Source organism: Chenopodium album, chromosome 27 (assembly GCF_948465745.1).
Source record: "Chenopodium album chromosome 27, dcCheAlbu1.1, whole genome shotgun sequence".
Lineage (NCBI taxonomy): Eukaryota > Viridiplantae > Streptophyta > Magnoliopsida > Caryophyllales > Amaranthaceae > Chenopodium > Chenopodium album.
The window spans coordinates 3,388,818-3,406,303 of NC_137860.1; the positions used below are offsets into that span (position 1 = coordinate 3,388,818).

Consider the following 17,486-nt stretch of genomic DNA (forward strand, 5'->3'; position numbering starts at 1 on the left):
TGGAATCAGAAAGGGAGTCTTTCAATGCCAATGAATGGCAATGATCAACCAACTATCAGATCTTTTGTTAAGATTAACTCAACTGCTAGCCCACAGCCCCATAGTTTAGCCGGTGAAAGCGATACTATGTATAGGTTATAGTTTTTTTATTGACGCTTTGACAGAAGACCATGAATGAACTAATTAGTCGATTGCTCTCTTATAGGAATTAATTTTCTGATTTTGGTCGCTAAGGAACCTAGATGTCCTTGGTCCTCAATACAACGAGTTGTACCATATGCATGGTTCCAAGAATATATTATCTGACCTGTAAACTCATTTGGAGTACTTCCATGCACATAGTACAACCAGTTCTACAATAGGTTCTACAATAGATATTACCCTTTGCCCCTGTCAGTGACAAGCATAGGTAGTAACATGATTAAAATCCACCTTGTTTGTAGATAATATTTTTGATTAATCACTATTATAAAATATCTTGTATAAGTTGCTATAGTTTAAGAACATATAAATAGCTCTCAACATATTTTTTGTGTTTCATATTTTATGTAATGCAAATTCTCATCTGATTGACAAACCAGATACTCAGATGCTAATGGAAAACCAGACACTGTAGTACTTCTAAAGAAGGGTAAAGAAAATTTGAAACCAGGAAATCATTCAATTTAGATATGCAATCCAATAAAACATTCAAACTCACTAAAATCACGATTAGTGTACCGAGAACAACAGGACGAAACAAAACCACAACAAACGAAATAACAATCTGCTTATGAGTTTGCAACAACGTTTATAACCTCCAAGGCTGCTGCAGCAGAGGTTGGAGTACTGAGAATTAGAGCAAAAAACTTTTTGATACAATAGGTTGGAGTACTGAGAATTATAACCTCCAAGGCTGCTGCTGCTGCGGCCCACACCTACATCCCAGTCTCTGTCTGACATATGCATTAGCAAACGTCATCCTCTGGTCCTGTGAATTCAGGAAAAGCATGAGCAACATAAACTATCCAGCCAGATATGAAGATTTTGATACAAAACAGACTATAACAAAAGATGACTCTTCTATATATATTACGAAGTAATAAACAGCAAAGAGTCAACATACAACTTAGGCAACTTCCTGTATCCAGCAAGCTATAGCATTTTTATACATACTCATACATGCCAGACGGCCTAGACATACTCATTACTTCAAAGTAACATAATAAATGTAGTTAGGTGCCTGAATTATTCCCTTAGAAGGAAACTGGAAAAGAGCTGTAAAATACAGAACACTTAAAAAAACCACTTGAAAGGAAACAATTGTAGTGTTCATCGTAATACAAACCAAAACGGGAAGATAATTTTTTGATATTGATCAGAATTTTTTCAGGATGGGGAAAGTAAGCTACTGATATATTTCTAGTTCTCAAATTCAACAATGAAAGAATCTGGTTTGGCTAAAGACATCACATGCTTGCTTCAAAAAGTCTAGGATCTCAAAAATTGAATCTTAATATACGTACTTACATAGTACGAATGTGCTTTCCCCACAAAAATCTTAAAAGGATGCACATACTACTTCAGCATAACATTTGACTAATTCTAGTATGCAGCTAGAAAAACAGCTATTAAGTATCATAAAGCAAGATGTTTTCTACTAAATTTCTAGTTTATAAGTTACAACAATCAAAGTAACATGTCAAATAAAGTTGTATTCACATCAGCATGTAAGTATACCCACACATAAAACTAAGTATTTGCAAAGAAACAAGACAAGAATGGATCTAGAGACACAAAGCAACATGAGATGATGAAATGACATATCATTATGTCCTAGAGAGAACACCCAGCTGTTTAAATACTAACCCTCCCAGTTGCCAAAAATGGTCATGAACAGAAAGTTCACATGTGCGCATGAAAATATCAACGAATCCACCTGATGTAATTTAGTAATTTACCACGTGTCCGTACTTAAATAATACAAATTAATACTGCAGCTAACAACCACTGTCACACTGTGCATTTGTAAGATGCCAAGGAAAATAAGGTCAAAGGAAATACATAAATATATTTCTTACCTTACTAAGAAATGGGGAAATCAAAAGTGGAGGGTATAGAGAATGTACGATATGCCACAATGATCGTAGCTTTGCTGAAATTTGATTTGATTCAATTGTCATGTATTTATTAGATATAAATTTCTTTCTAGATTTCATTGACTTTTTTTTTATGAATTAATTTTTGTTAAAAAAAAAAAAAAAAAAAAAAAAAAAAAAAAAAAAGAGAGTATACATATTTGAGGTCAAGTCATTGTCTTTGCTTAAAATTTCTCCGTCCACTCTAACTGTCCAACGTCATATTTCCCTTGATCCCCAATAGACTCATATCACTCTTCATCATCTTCCTCTAAGAATAACATTTTTTTCCCTTTCCCGGATGGTATCTACACAAGAGTTACTTATAAGTTCTAACAGTCCATTATGATTATTTGCACAGAACATTCATTTAAAACTTCAACACAAAGAGTTACAAGTTATGCAAAATATATATTATATATATGTGAGAATGGGTCCCTATGTGAGAACACCATGCTTACATGAGAATAGATCTAAAATTTAGAGCATGTGAGTAAAAATTTCTAATATACAAATAAAATTTAGAACATATGAATAAAAATTTAGAACACATGATTCAAAATCGATAACATAATACTAAAACAAACACCATGACACGTGTCATTTCCTGGTGTTGTCTTTTCTCTTCAAAAAACTATTTCCAAATAATTAAAATAATAATATTTCTACATTATTTTCTTTCTATATACGAAATTACGAATTATATCATTTTTCATTGACAATATCTATAGACAATAAATATATGTATGATAGCAAGTTTATATTTTTAGTACCAAAATAAATATTATTTGCTAAAAATGATATTATAATATTATATCAGTCAAACTTTTCCATTCAATTTATTTTTTTGACACCTCCATCCACTCAATTTATGATAGAAATATAGTAACTTAATATTCTTACAAAATTTCATTATACATACAAATTAAAGTATACTCCACTTTTTTATCACTCTCTCCACTTTTTTTTGTAAAGTGTTACACTATTCTTTTATTTTGTTTTTTTAATTCAAGTGTTACACTTCCCTATCTTTCGTAAACTACCATTGAATAAAAGAGTATAAAATATTCTTATTGTAGTAAGTTGCGTATTATTGTAAGAACTATTTTAATTTCAATAATATAACATTTTGCAATATTTTTTAGTTAAATCCGTGCATTGCACGGGCACTAATCTAGTTTATAACATATAAGTAAATATTTAGAATATCTGCGTGAGTAATAATTTAGAGAATTTGATTTAAGAATTTGAACATGTGAGTAAAAATTGAGAAAACCTAATTTAAAATTTTGAACACGAGCAAAATTTAGAACATCTAACTTCGGATTTAAAACATGTGCGGTAAAAATTCACGTGACAAATATCAGTCACACACATTAGATCTAGCTAGATGTTTTCAAGTTTACGTGACAAAGAATAAAAGCATATGTTTTAAGGAAGGATATCAGTCAGACATGCATTAAAATTTGCTAGACATAGGGACTATAAATGCAAAATCTACACATGACCAAGAAAAACAAAATAACTCGTCCATGTAAATAAAGAGGGAAAGAAATGGACTAGACATGCTAGAAGAATATAATGACTAGATCATCACCTAATCCACGGGCTTTTGTGGGGAGGGAGGGGGGGGGGGACTTTAATATAAACCCTGATTGGGAGGCTATGGAATTATGACATTCAGCTCATAAAATGAAACAACAGGATAATACTTTACCAATTGATGCAAGTTCAAAAACCCAGAAAGCCAGCAAGGAAAAAAGAAGCTTACATCAAATAGACGGCAAGTGCACTCTTTCCGCCTTATCCTCACCTCTGCGTTCTTCTTCTCATCATTTCGTTGCTGATAAGTATCACAATCGTCGTTCCCCAATAGAACCAGACTTTCCAAATAGAATTCTGCATGTGCAGCTATGTCTGACTTCAGGGGCCGAAGATCCGCAAATTCTACATCTTCCACAATCGGGTAGCCAATCCAGCTACCCTTTCCACATATAATTAATCCTCCATTCCTACTGACGTTAATTAAGTGTTTCCGTCCTCCATGATTCAAGTTAATTGAGAATAGTTTGGTCCATGACTCTTTCACATTATACTCTTTCATTACCCATATGTCATATTGATTCCCAGGAAGTTGATGGAACAGAAAAATAGTCCCAGAGGACCCCGCAATCTGATGATGTAAGTTAGCATTAAGTTTCCCACCCTGAGGACATGCAATTTCCACAAAAGTCTCAGCATTCATACTAAATGACACAATACAGCACTGATTATCATCTTTGTGAGTCAAGAAATGGAGAGCGCCATTAACAAAAACCGGAACACTTAGTTGCTGCAAGGGCATAGAAAACTCGACACTTCTCCATGATTTAGTACTCAAAGAGAAAATGTCAGCGAAGCATGCAATGGGTTTAGTCGAAAAAGACTGAGGCACACGGTCAACACTCCTACCTCCTGGGCAATTACGAAACCAAAAGGCAATCCTCAAAATTTTATAGTCATTAGCTAAAGCATCAAAGCCAAACCCAAAAGAACATTTTAGGATACTACCAGGCAGTTTACCAGAAAGATAAGGAACCGGATAAGACTTTCTGATGGCGGGGTTCCACAGAGTCACAAGATTATAAGCGTTATCCCATAAGCAAATCAGACCATCAACACAGCCAACAATTGTGTAGTAGTCCGTTAGAGGCTGATAAAATGGAAAATCAAGTTCCCCAATTGTTTTCCTAAAAGTTCTTAAAGCACTAGATCTACACTTTTCATCAAATAAGGTGTAGATTTCTTTCACGGTGAAGCACCTAAAGAGCAGATTATAGTTACCAGTAGATTGGTTGTGAAGTTTGTGTGAAGAAATGAAATTGGGATTACTTATCAACAAAGACCAGGATTTGCAAACAGACCTGAATCGCAGCAGAGACTTTGTAGGCAATCGCACCAGAATTTTCAGCACCAATTCTTCAGGAATATCACTCATTTTTTTTTTTAATTTTTTTTCAGAACAAGGAGAATGGGGGTGAGAGAATGGCTGCAGAAAACTATATAAGGGAATTGAAAGAGAATGGATGGCCTTCTGAAAACCTAGTCCACTATGCCTTCTGAATTTGGGCCATCAAGGCTCCATTTACATTAAGTATAACAACCCCAAAAACTTCAAACCATATCAAAGTGAATCGAATCCTAAATGATGCAGCCCATATTAACTGAATGTATTTATTCAATTCATTTTTTAGAATGGAAATGAATGATTTCTAGCAGAAAGAATCCTGCATATTGATTACTTACCATGATCAGATTGATCACATCATATAATTTATTTAATACTCCTTCCGATCCTTTTTGTTCTATCGACTTTAAATTTTAGGCTGTTCTTTTAAGTTCTACCCACTTTGCTTTATTTTATGAACGACATACTCTCTTTATCATCTTACCTTTCCAACCCCACAGTAATTACACCTTTTCAAACTCTCTCTCTCTCTCTCTCTCTCTCTCTCTCTCCCTTACTTTATTCACTTTTTTTTACACAAAGCCACCTTTTAACATCCTCTCTCTTACGTTGGTAGAACACCCACTCACAGTGAGTAGAACATAAAAGAACGGTGGTAGTATTAACTAGGTTGAAAAAAATTTGACTTAACTGACGTAAACTTAATGATATATTTGATAAGAGCTAAATGGTAAAATGCTCCATAACAAATGATGATATTGACAATACTAATGCAGGAAGGAACCTTCAAGAACAGTATATGTGCATAATCTTCTTCAAGACAGTTTTTTTAACATAAAAATAAAATTATAAAGCTAACATATTAAAGAAGCTAAAGGTAACAAAGTCCTAAACCTGTTTGACTATTTACACTTCCATTTATTTCCAATAGGCCTTTTGGTAAATTAAGGACGTGCTAATAATCCACAACAACAAAGTTCTGAAAGAATAAGTCAAATAAAACGCTTATAAATACAAACATTGATTGCTTGAAGAACTTACCCAAGCACACATCTAGCATTACATAGATGAATTTAAATATGTGTAAATTAGGGATGTGTTTATATTTCACCACAACAATGTTCTGGAAGAATGAGTCAAAGAAGACGCATATAAATGCGAGCACTAATAAAGTTGCTTGAAGAACTTATCTAAGCAGAACTCTAGCATTACATGGACAGATAAAGCCAGATACACACCTTTGTCCTTCCCATCTCTTTAATAACTGGAGCTCATCCGCAAGTTCTATCAGGTAAAGCCAATGATTAGAGGCCTCAGAGGAAAAGAAATAAACCATTATTAGGTAGATTCGGACTAAATGCTTTCTGGTTGAAATATGAAATGATAGACAAATACATGGCAAGAATTGTAAAGTAATCCTAGTAGACCAAAACAGCAATCAGCGCAAATACTCTAGAAAATAAAACAAAAGAAAGATAAATCCAGCTACACACCTTTGTCCTTCCCATCTCTCTAATGGTCTTTGGCCAATTCTACCACTTCTTCATGAAATTGTTGTTTCCAGCTTCCATAAATAATCTATACTGAAATACTCTTGTACTCTCATAAAATACCAAAAGTCTGTTAAGGTAATAACAATTTCATAGAGTCTAATACTAACTGTGAAATCTAACTTGCGCAATACACTTAAATTCACAAATATATGTGAACTCATACTCAAAGAGCTTGACATATAAGTGCAAAACAAGGAACAAGATTCATTCGTAAGCTTATCTATTACAAATTTATGATATAAGCTACTTCCTCTACTTATGTGTTTATTTATAAATTATTGAAAAGTGTAGAGGTTGTACAATATCTAAGAAGATCAAGTCACAAAAAAGAGGAAAAGAGAGAGATATAAGAGGGACCCATGAGATAAGGAATACGATAGCTCAGATAAGCCAAATCATATGCAGGTAATGTTGCAATTTATAATCATATTGTTCAATATTTAGTTACCATCCTGAAAATTACCAACACCGATTTTTCTACACAAAAGAATTTACACCAAAGGCAATCACAATAGGCATGCACAACCACCACACAAATTGAACTAATCACAAGTAGGGTACCTTAAATGTTCTTCAAATTTGGTTTTCTCCTCCAAATCCTTGTATTAAAACATTACAATCATAGTCCAGGTTAAGAAGAGTAACCAAACAGCTCATCGAAGCATCAAACCAAGCCTGAGATCTCTCTAGTATCGAAGTATAAAACTTATAGGCAACTATCGTGAACGACTCTGAATATATCCAAATGTAACAAATCTTACAAGCATTCAAGAACATAAAAAAGAAAGAAAAAAAATCCCGCTTAAAAAACCAAGCACTTGAATTTATTATAACCAATAAGGAAACTTTCACTGAGATGGCTTGAGATAGATTTTTCTTAATTACATTGAGGTAGCCGATTTGATAATTACATTGAATTGGCCTATTCTACCACTTTTTATGAAATTTTTTCCAGCTTCTGTAAAAAATCAATTGCTAATATACTCTTATTTTTCACATACAAAACCAAAAAAACTATTAAGGAAATAACAATTTCATTGTAGAAATCTAATTCATTAGTTTAATACTAGTAAGTGTGAAGTCTAACCTGTGCAATACACTTATATACACAACTAGGTGATATATGTGAACTCAATCATACTCAAAAAGCTTGACATATAAGTACAAAACAAGCAACAAGATTCATTCATAAGCTTTAAATTTGCAGAAAATCAAAGGAGAACAGAAAACATACAACCTTTTAGTCTGCAGCTGAAACCCCATCTCTCTAAACACCCATCTGAATTCATGGATTAATCTGGAAAATTACAATTTAAAAATCAATTAGAATTCAAAAAAAGTTGAACAATGAAAGAAAATTATAAGACAACCCATTAATTTACCTAAGAGCCAGTGTGTAAACTGGAAAAGGGTTGAATAATATCCAAATAAAATCATCTAAATATGCTTATTTGATCATCAAATCTTGAATATTTGGAAGGAGAAAGGTTCGAAAGGAGGAGGGTGTGTACTGTGTAGTAGTGTTGTTTCATTTTTAGAAGTGTTGATGAATGAATGATGAAGATGAAGCACAAGAGAAGGAGGTGATTGGAAGAACGGGCCAACCTTAACATCAAAGGTCGTGCCTAAATCCGAATAAATTCACGGGTTTGTCGGGTTAAACGGGCTTTTTGGACTTTTCAGGTCATGTTGAGCTTTTTTTGCTTGTCCAAACTCATCCAAATAATTTTTCGGGGGGCTACAGTTAATCACCTATAGTTTAAACTTTAAAATGACTTAGGCCCCGTTCTTTAGAGTTGCTCTGCTCTGCTCTGTTTTACTATGCTGAAATCTGTTCTGCTTTGCTCTGCTCTGCTGAAATTTGCTCTGCTCTGCTCTGCTTAAAATTAATACTTAACATTGAATTATTATAATAATAATGTATATTTAATAAAAATAATAATAAATAATTAATACTTAATGATAATAATAATTAATATTTAATAATAATAAATAAATAAATAATATTTATTAATAATAATTAATATTTATTAATAATAATACTTCCTCCGTTTTCTTTTACTTGCAACACAGCCTTGTGGCACGTGTTTTGAGCTCTGGTTTATGTAATGTAAATGGACAAATTTTTCATTATAATTTTTACAAATGATACTTAACTCTATTCTAATTTTCGTGTAAAAATTATATTGATAAAATCGCTCGTTTACCCTCACTAATCATCTCCTAAAATTGCGTGCTTAAAAGGTGTGTTGCAAGTAAAAGAAAACGGAGGAAGTATATAATTAATATTTAATAATAATAATATAATTAATATTTAATAATATAATTAATATTTAATAATATAATTAATATTTAATAATAATAATTAATATTTTATAATAATATAATTAATATTTAATAATAATAATATTAATAATAATAATATTAATAATAATATAATTAATATTTAATAATAATATATTAATACTAATATAATTAATATTTAATAATATTAATATTATTAATAATAATTAATTTTTAATAATAAAATTTAATGATTATAATAATAGTAATAATAGTAGTAGTAGTAGTTGTTGTAGTAGTAGTAGTAATAATAATAATAATAATAATAATAATAATAATCATAATAATAATAATATTTAATATTTAATAACAATAATAAAGCATTACAATTATTATTATAGTATTAGTAGTAGTAATAATAATTGTAATAATAATAACAAAAATAATAATAATAATAATAATAATAACAATATTAGTAGTAGTAATAATAATAATAATAATAATGATGATAATAAAAATAATAATAATAATAATGAAATCTGCTCTGCTCTGCTCGGCTCTGCTTTGCTTTGCTTCAATCTGCTCTGCTTTGCTGAAATCTGCTCTGCCCAGAAGCTCAAAAGAACAGGGCCTTAAACTCGTGTTTTTATGTTTGTTTGAGAATTTATAAATTACAAGTACTAAAAAAAAAAAAAGATAAATTACATGTATTTTTAGAGGAATCAAATTTATAAGGAATGAAGTTTAGAAACTCGATAATATAGGTGGGAATTATTATTGTTGTTGTTATTATGATTATTAAATTATTACTCGTATCATTTTTATCAATTTCAATTGTAGGCATAAGTGATGGAGCTCGCCGATGACAATGGCGACGGTCATAGCTATTGTAGTTGGCTTGGTGGTTGTGGTTGCTACGATGGTTTGGTAATTGGTATGGTTGGTCCCATAAAAGAAACAAGACATATTTCTTCAATTGGGATTAAAACTCCCAATCCCACCCTTAATTTCCACTTACCAAACACCCCCTAGGAGTACTAAATTATGGAGAAGCTCCAGTTGATCAAATAAAAGAATTACTCCATTGTACTTTGGGATACTAAGGTCTTGTTTAATTCAACTTATTTTAACTTATTTCAAACTAGATCATATGATACTCGTATATGTCATTAAGTGAATAAAAAATTTTACAGTAATTTTGAAAAATGACAACAGAAACATAAAAAGATTTTTTTTTTTTCTTATTTGGTTTTTTTTCAAAAAAAAAATGTAAAACTAAATACAAACAATGATGAACAAGCCCTTAAATGCTCTCTCGGTTTTTTTAAGTGTTACACTTTCATTTTGTGACTATTTTTTTTTTTAAGTGTTACTATGTTACATTTCAGTTTTAGGCAAATTACTCCACTTAAATTTTCTCATCTCATTTTCAAAATAAATAAAATAAATCTCTCTCATCTCATAGACACCACTAAAAAAACGGAGAAAGTAGCAATTTTGGGTATAGGTTACCAATACTTTAAGTTATTAGGTTTAGGAGAGCGGTTGTATAGATATAGATCAATTGTATAGATATAAATGAGGAGCTAAACACTTTTTAAAATTTGAAGCCAGGAAATCATTTAATTTAGATATGCAATCCAATAAAACATTTAAAACATTCAAACTCACTAAAATCTGGATTAGTGTACTGAGAACAACAGTACGAAAGAAAACCACAACAAAAGAAAATAACAAGCTGCTTATGAGTTTGCAACAACGTTTATAACCCCCAAGGCTGCTGCAGCAGAGGTTGGTGTACTGAGAATTAGAGAAAAAAACTTATTGAAAACAAATGAAAATGACAAGCTGCTAAAGAGTTTGCAACAATGATTATAAACCACTAAGGCGGCCACACCAACATCCCGGTCTCCAGATTGATGCCACTACGCTTCTCTCTGATTGATATCTCTCTTAATAGACCTCAAGTTCAATTCCTGTGAAGTTTCAGGAAAAGCATGAGCACCTTTCACAATTAATTTGCTTACTCTGCCGACTTTAACAAAAGATGACTCTTCCATAACACACTATTCAATATTCCATAAACTAACTAGCCAAATATGAAGATTTGGATACAAAACAGACTATAACAAAGATGACTCTTCTATATATTAACAAACAGCAAAGAGTCAGCATACAACTTATGCAACTTCCTGTACCCAGCAAGCTATAGCATTTTTATACAGACTCATACATGCCAGACAGCCCAGACATAGTCATTACTTCATAGTAACATCATAGATGTAGTTAGGTGCCTGAATTATCTCTGTTCCCTTGGAAGGAAACTGGAAAAGAGCTGTATATTACTATTGTGCAGAGGCATGTACAGAACACTTAAAAATTCCACTTGAAAGGAACAATTGTAGTGTTCATTATACCATAATAATACAAACTAAAACGGGAAGATAATTTTTTGATATTGATCAGATTTTTTTCAGGATGGGCAAAGGAAGCTACTGATATATTTATAGTTCTCAAATGCAACAATGAAAAAATCTGGTTTGGCTAATGACATCACATACTTGCTTCAAAAAGTCTAGGATCTTTAAAATTGAATCTTAATATACAAACTTACATAGTACGAATTTGCTTTCCCCACAAAAATCTTAAAAGGATGCACATACTACTTCAGCATAACATTTGACAAATTCTAGTATGCATCAAGAAAAACAGCTATTAACTATCATAAACCAAGATGTTTTCTACTAAATTTCTAGTTTATAAGTTACAACAATCAAAGTAACATGTCAAATAAAGTTGTATTCACATCAACATGTAATTACACCCACACATAAAACTAAGTATTTGCAATGAAACAAGACAAGAATGGATCCAGAGACTACAGACACCCAGCTGTTTATAATACTAACCCTCCCAGTTGCCAAAAATTGGTCATGAACAGAAAGTTCTCATATGCACATGAATGTCAATGAATCAACCTGATGTAATTGAGTAATTTACCACGTGTCCGTACCGAAATAATACAAAATAATACTGCAGCTAACCACTGTCACACAGCATTTGTAAAATGCCTAGGAAAATAAGGTCAAAGGAAATACATAAATATATTTCTTACATTACTAAGAAATGGGGAAACAAAAGTGGACTAGGTCATGAGGGCTAAACAGCTTGCAAAAGTTGAACATGCGTTTATCAAAGCATTTTTATCACCCTTTTTTAATTTTTAAGCAAATATTTAGTCTTTTAAATTCTAAGAGACTCTTGTTCAACAGCATAAGCATCCTCATTATACAAGAGTTTCACATCATAATCTCAAGTTACTAGTAAACCCTTAGCTAACAATAACAAACCGGTCAATTCTTCTCCTAACCATTTCAGAAAACATTCATGATTATTGTAAGGAATCAACCAATCAATACTTCATGCCCAACTGGAACACTGTGGGAAGGGTGAATACAATACAGAAAGAAATGCTACAACAGCTGCAGCACGCAGCACATAACAGTCATAGGTCTGGCACAACTTATGACTTTTATAGATATAGAACACAATACTGATCCAACCACAGCTTGCATAAATCCGAGAAAATGAGATTTAAGAGACTATAAAAACTACAAGGTAAATTACATATGTACAGAACAAACCAGCCAAGTAATGTGACCTTAGTTCATTTTCTGTGATGTCAAAAAGTGTATCATCTAACGACAAAAGAATTCCTCTAGTGATAGTTCATTTACTGATGCACGTGCAGCAATTTATTTGTTTCAACCGAAAAAGAAACTTTATCTGACCATTTATTGCCTCTAATAAAGTTTGAAATTAAAGTATTTAGCAATCCAAACCTGAGCGATAAGGTTCAGCCTTTCAATACAGCAATAAGCACCAAGATTGGAAAGTAATAAAAGTGAATCAAATTATTACTTATTGCATTGAAAAAGCACGAGAGTAAATAGTAACCAAAATGCTGAATCATTAAAGAATTTATGAAAAATTCTTATCTCAAGATATCAACATAAACTTAGGTAAAGAAGAGCACAATAAATCTACAGTTTAGATCATTGTATAGATATAAATGATCAATTGTATGGATATTGTAAATTTAATAAATATATAAATTTATAAATAAAGAAGAGGAGCAAGTGTAGTAAGTCTTGAATGTTTTCATGTAGGTAAACATGGGCAACGGGCCGTGCCGTGCCGCGGTGGGGGTCGTGCCGTGCAGTGTCGTGCCGGCTCCGCGGCAGGCCGTGCCGTGCCTAATTTTGGCACACCCCAGCCCACAGCACGGCACGACCCACGTGCCTGGCGGGCGTGCCGGGCCGCGGGCCAAACCGTGCCACTTTAATTTTTTTATTTATTTATTTTTTTAAATAATAAATGTAAATAAAAAAACGATATATATTTTTTAGTACAACTTAATTTTATATAAATAATGTGATTAATTTATGTTTATGTTAATGTTAATATATTTTGTTTAGAACAACTTTATTTTAATTAAGGTTATATAAATTATTTATCTAATTATGTTTAAGTTTATATAAACAAATAAAAACAATTTTACTAATTTAGCAATAAACAACAATGCATATAATAAAAAATAAAAAATTACGAGTGCGATAATCCGAAAACACAAAAAATTGAAGAATAACTTATTTTATCATATGCCGGGAGCCGGTACGATAAATCGATAATACAAATAATTAATGATAATCAAAAATCGTACAATATTTGGTGAATAACTTCATTTATTATACGGAATACGAAGTTCGATATTACAAAAATGGAATAATGGTGAGTAAATATGGGCCTCGTGCCGTGCCGGGCCGTGCCACGTGCCGTGCCGGCATGCCGGCCCCCGTGCCGCCCATCGTGCCGCGTGCCGTGCCCGTGCCAAAACTAATTTTTTTGTTCACGGCACGGCCCTCAGGTGGGCTGCCGTGCTGGCGTCGTGCCGGGCCCGTGCCGCCCGCGTGCCGGCACGGCCCGTGCCCACCTTTACATGTAGGTCAATATCTTTTGTAGATTTTATGATTAAGCTTAAGTACTTTAAGGACAGCTTAGTTAATGAATTTTATTCCATGAAATAATTCGAATTGGCAAAATTAGGGATGAAAAGGGTAAATCTGCTAATGCCGGTATTTACCCCTAAACCCACTATAGGTGTTAGTGGTTTTAGGGGTAAAACTGCTATTGGGTAACCCCACTATTGGTATTAGCGGTTTTACCATTTTGTACCAAAATATGCCATTTTTTCCCAAATGGAAGAATCCTCTTGACACATGTTGATCACAAACATCAACAACAAAGCATGAGTCTTAAACGATTTGGGGTTGGTTATCATGATTCATGAATCATCAATTCATCATAAGGAATGGTTCGAAAAAGTGAAAGAAGAGAAGTAATGAATTAAGTTAAGGAAAATAAAAGAGATAAAATGAAAATGGAATAAAATGAGAGAAACATAAGTGAGGGAAGTATAAATTGGAAAATGGAAACTCAAAAGATATACACATAGAATTAGATGAAGTCTCATAAAAGAGGGCTAAGAGGAGATTTGAAGAGAGGGAAAACACATAAGAGGTTTGAATAGGCCTTGCAAAAGAAAGTAAATAAATATTTTCAAGCAAAATGAGAGTATACATATACGTCATTAGTTAACAAACCATGTTAATACCCCTCTCTTCTCTCTAAAGTCCCTAGCCTCCATTGTTGAATTTTAGCGGGACTTCCATCGGTTTTTGCTAGTGGAAAGACCCAATCTTTGTTTTTTGTGTCCCTTTTATTATAACTCTTCCTCTTCTAGGAAGAACATTTCTCCCTAAAAAGAAAGAGATTTTCTTCTTCGTTAGGAGAATATTCTCCTTCGAAAGAAAAGGTTTTTCTTCCCTCTTTTGAGTGAGGATTTGTTTTTTTGTTTGATAGATTACTGTAGAATTGCTTCATGGGTAAAGATTTGTGTAGAAAAGGAGGTTAATTTTTCGATTAAAACAAGATGACTCAAGCGGAAATTTTCTTCACGGCTAAAACTAATCAATTGACCCCCTCGTCCAAAAAGGTAGTAAATCACAGTGATATGAAAGAGGGTATAAAGAATATACGATTTGCGACAACAATCGTCGTAGCTAAACTGAAAGGATGTTTGATTTGATTCAATAGACAGGTATTTGTTAAAAAATATATTCTTTTGTAGATGTCGTTGACTTTTTATTTATGAATCAATCTTTACTGGAAAAAAAAATGGAGAATATACATATTTAAAGTCAAGTCATTTCCTTTGCTTAAAATTACTAAGTCCACTCTGCGTGTCCAACGTCATATTTCCCTTGATCCCCATGTGTGTGTGTGTGAGAACACCATGCTTACATGAAAATAGATCTAAAATTTAGAGCATGTGGGTAAAAATTTAGATTGTACGAAAAAAAATTAAGAACATATGAATAAAAATTTAGAACACATGATTAAAAATTAAGAACATATAGGTAAAAATTTAGAATATCTGCGTGATAATAATTTAGAACATTTGATTTAAGAATTTGAACATGTGAGTAAAAATTAAGAAAACCTGATTTAAAATTTAGAACATATGAGCAAAATTTAGAACATCTAATTTAAGATTTAAAACATGTGAGTAAAAATACACGTGACAAATATCAGTCACACACATTAGATCTAGCTAGATGTTTCAAGTTTACGAGACAAAGAAGAAAAGCATATGTTTTAAGGAAGGGTAAAAATTCACGTGACAAATATCAGTCACACACATTAGATCTAGCTAGATGTTTCAAGTTTATGAGACAAAGAAGAAAAGCATATTGTTTAAGGAAGGATATCAGTCAAACATGCATTAAAATTTGCTAGACATAGGGCTATAAATGCAAAATCTACACATGACCAAGAAAAACAAATTAACACGTCCATATACATAAAAAAGAATAAAAAATTACTAGACATGCTAGCAGAATATAACGACTAGATCAGAGACTTCAAATAAACAATCCACGGGCTGGGGGGGAACTTTAATATACACCCTGATTTGGGAAGCCATGGGATTATGACATTCAGCGCATAAAATGAAACAACAAGATAAATCATAAGCAATTTCACTGTTACTTTACTAATTGATGCAAGTTCAGGAATCCAGAAAGCCACCAAGGAAAAAAGAAGCTTACATTTATTCGAAGGCAAGTGCACCTTTCCTCGCCTCTGCATTCTTCTTCCTGTTGCAGATGAGTTACACAATTGTCGTCCCCCAATAGAACCAGACTTTCCGAATAGAATTCTGAATGTCCAGCACCCTCTCCACATGATATGAATTTTCCATTCCTTCTGACGCTAATTAAGCGTTTCTCTTCTCCATTATCCAAGTGAATTGAGTATAGTTTAGTCCACGACTCTTCCACATTATACTCTTTCATCACCCATATGTCATAGTGATTCCCAGGAAGTTGATGAAACAGAAAAATAGTCTCAGGGGACCCCGCAATCTGATGATTTAAGTTAGTATTAAGCTTCCCACCCTGAGGACATGCCATTTCCACAAAAGTCTCAGCATTCAGACTAAATGACACAATACAGCACTGAGTACCATCTTTACGAGTCAAGAAATGGAGAGCGCCATTAACAAAAACCGGAACACTTAGTTGCTGCAAAGGCATAGAAAAACTGACACATCTCCATGATTTAGTACTCAAAGAGAAAATGTCAGCGGAGCATACAACAGGTTTAGTCGAAAAAGACAAAGGCCTACTGTCAACTCTCCTACTTGATTGGAAATTACGAAACCAAAAGGCAATCCTCAAAATTTTATAGTCATTAGCTAAAGCATCAAAGCCAAACCCAAAAGAACATTTTAGGTAAGTCCGTGATGTACTATCAGACGGTTTACAATAAAGATGAGGAACCTGATAAGACTTTCTGATGGCAGGGTTCCACAGAGTCACAGGGTTGAGTTCATGAGTATCATCCCATAAGCAGATCAACCCATCAATACAGCCAACAACTGTGTAATATTCCCCTTGAGGCTTATCAAATGGAAAATCAAGTTCCCCAATTGTTTTCCTAAAAGGTCTTAAAGCACTAGATCTACACTTTTCTATTACGGTGTAGATTTCTTTCACGTTGAAGCACCTAGAGAGAATATTATAGTTACCAATAGATTGGTTGTGAAGTTTGTGTGAAGAAATGAAATTGGGACTACTAATCAACAAAGACCAGGATTTGCAAACAGACCTGAATCGCAGCAGAGACTTTGTAGGCAACCTCACCAGAATTTGCAGCTTCAATTCTTCTGGAATATCACTCATTTTTTATTATTTATTTTTTTAATTATGAGGAATCAAGGAGAATGGGGGTGTAGATGAAACCAAAATCAGATTTGAAAAAGTGAGAGAACAGTTGCAGAAAATAGGAAGATGGGCTATGCATTTATAGGTGGCCTAGCTAAGGCACAAAAACTACAACATACAGAAATTGAAAGGATGGTTGGCATTCTGAAAACCTAGTCCCACAATGCTTTTTGACTTTAGGCCATCAAGGTCACTTTTACATTAAGTAAAACTCATCCCAAAACTTTAAAACATATCAAGA

The 17,486-nt window shown here is 32.8% G+C and overlaps 2 protein-coding genes across 2 annotated transcripts; both read right to left on the reverse strand.

The window, feature by feature from the left end:
• Positions 1 to 641: 641 nt before the first annotated feature.
• LOC145621133 (F-box protein At3g07870-like) lies at positions 642 to 6,292 on the reverse strand. The gene is made up of 2 exons (XM_081675865.1): positions 3,889 to 6,292; positions 642 to 970 (listed from the first exon to the last, which is right to left on the reverse strand). The coding sequence occupies exons 1-2, from the start codon at positions 5,092 to 5,094 to the stop codon at positions 881 to 883; spliced, it is 1,296 nt and encodes a 431-aa protein (XP_081531991.1). The 5' UTR covers positions 5,095 to 6,292; the 3' UTR covers positions 642 to 880.
• A 4,211-nt stretch (positions 6,293 to 10,503) lies between these two features.
• Positions 10,504 to 17,203, reverse strand: LOC145619028 (F-box protein At3g07870-like). Its single transcript, XM_081673629.1, has 2 exons — positions 16,070 to 17,203; positions 10,504 to 10,876 (listed from the first exon to the last, which is right to left on the reverse strand). The coding sequence occupies exons 1-2, from the start codon at positions 17,201 to 17,203 to the stop codon at positions 10,826 to 10,828; spliced, it is 1,185 nt and encodes a 394-aa protein (XP_081529755.1). The 3' UTR covers positions 10,504 to 10,825.
• Positions 17,204 to 17,486: the final 283 nt, after the last annotated feature.

Bases quoted from the DNA above. Each gene is read 5' to 3' on its own strand.
- LOC145621133 (XM_081675865.1), bottom strand. From the start codon at position 5,094: ATGAGTGATATTCCTGAAGAATTGGTGCTGAAAATTCTGGTGCGATTG. The intron at 971-3,888 runs GTAAGCTTCTTT...CTGAATTCACAG, and splicing joins GCACTTGCCGTCTATTTGAT to GACCAGAGGATGACGTTTGC.
- LOC145619028 (XM_081673629.1), bottom strand. From the start codon at position 17,203: ATGAGTGATATTCCAGAAGAATTGAAGCTGCAAATTCTGGTGAGGTTG. The intron at 10,877-16,069 runs GTAAGCTTCTTT...GAAACTTCACAG, and splicing joins GCACTTGCCTTCGAATAAAT to GAATTGAACTTGAGGTCTAT.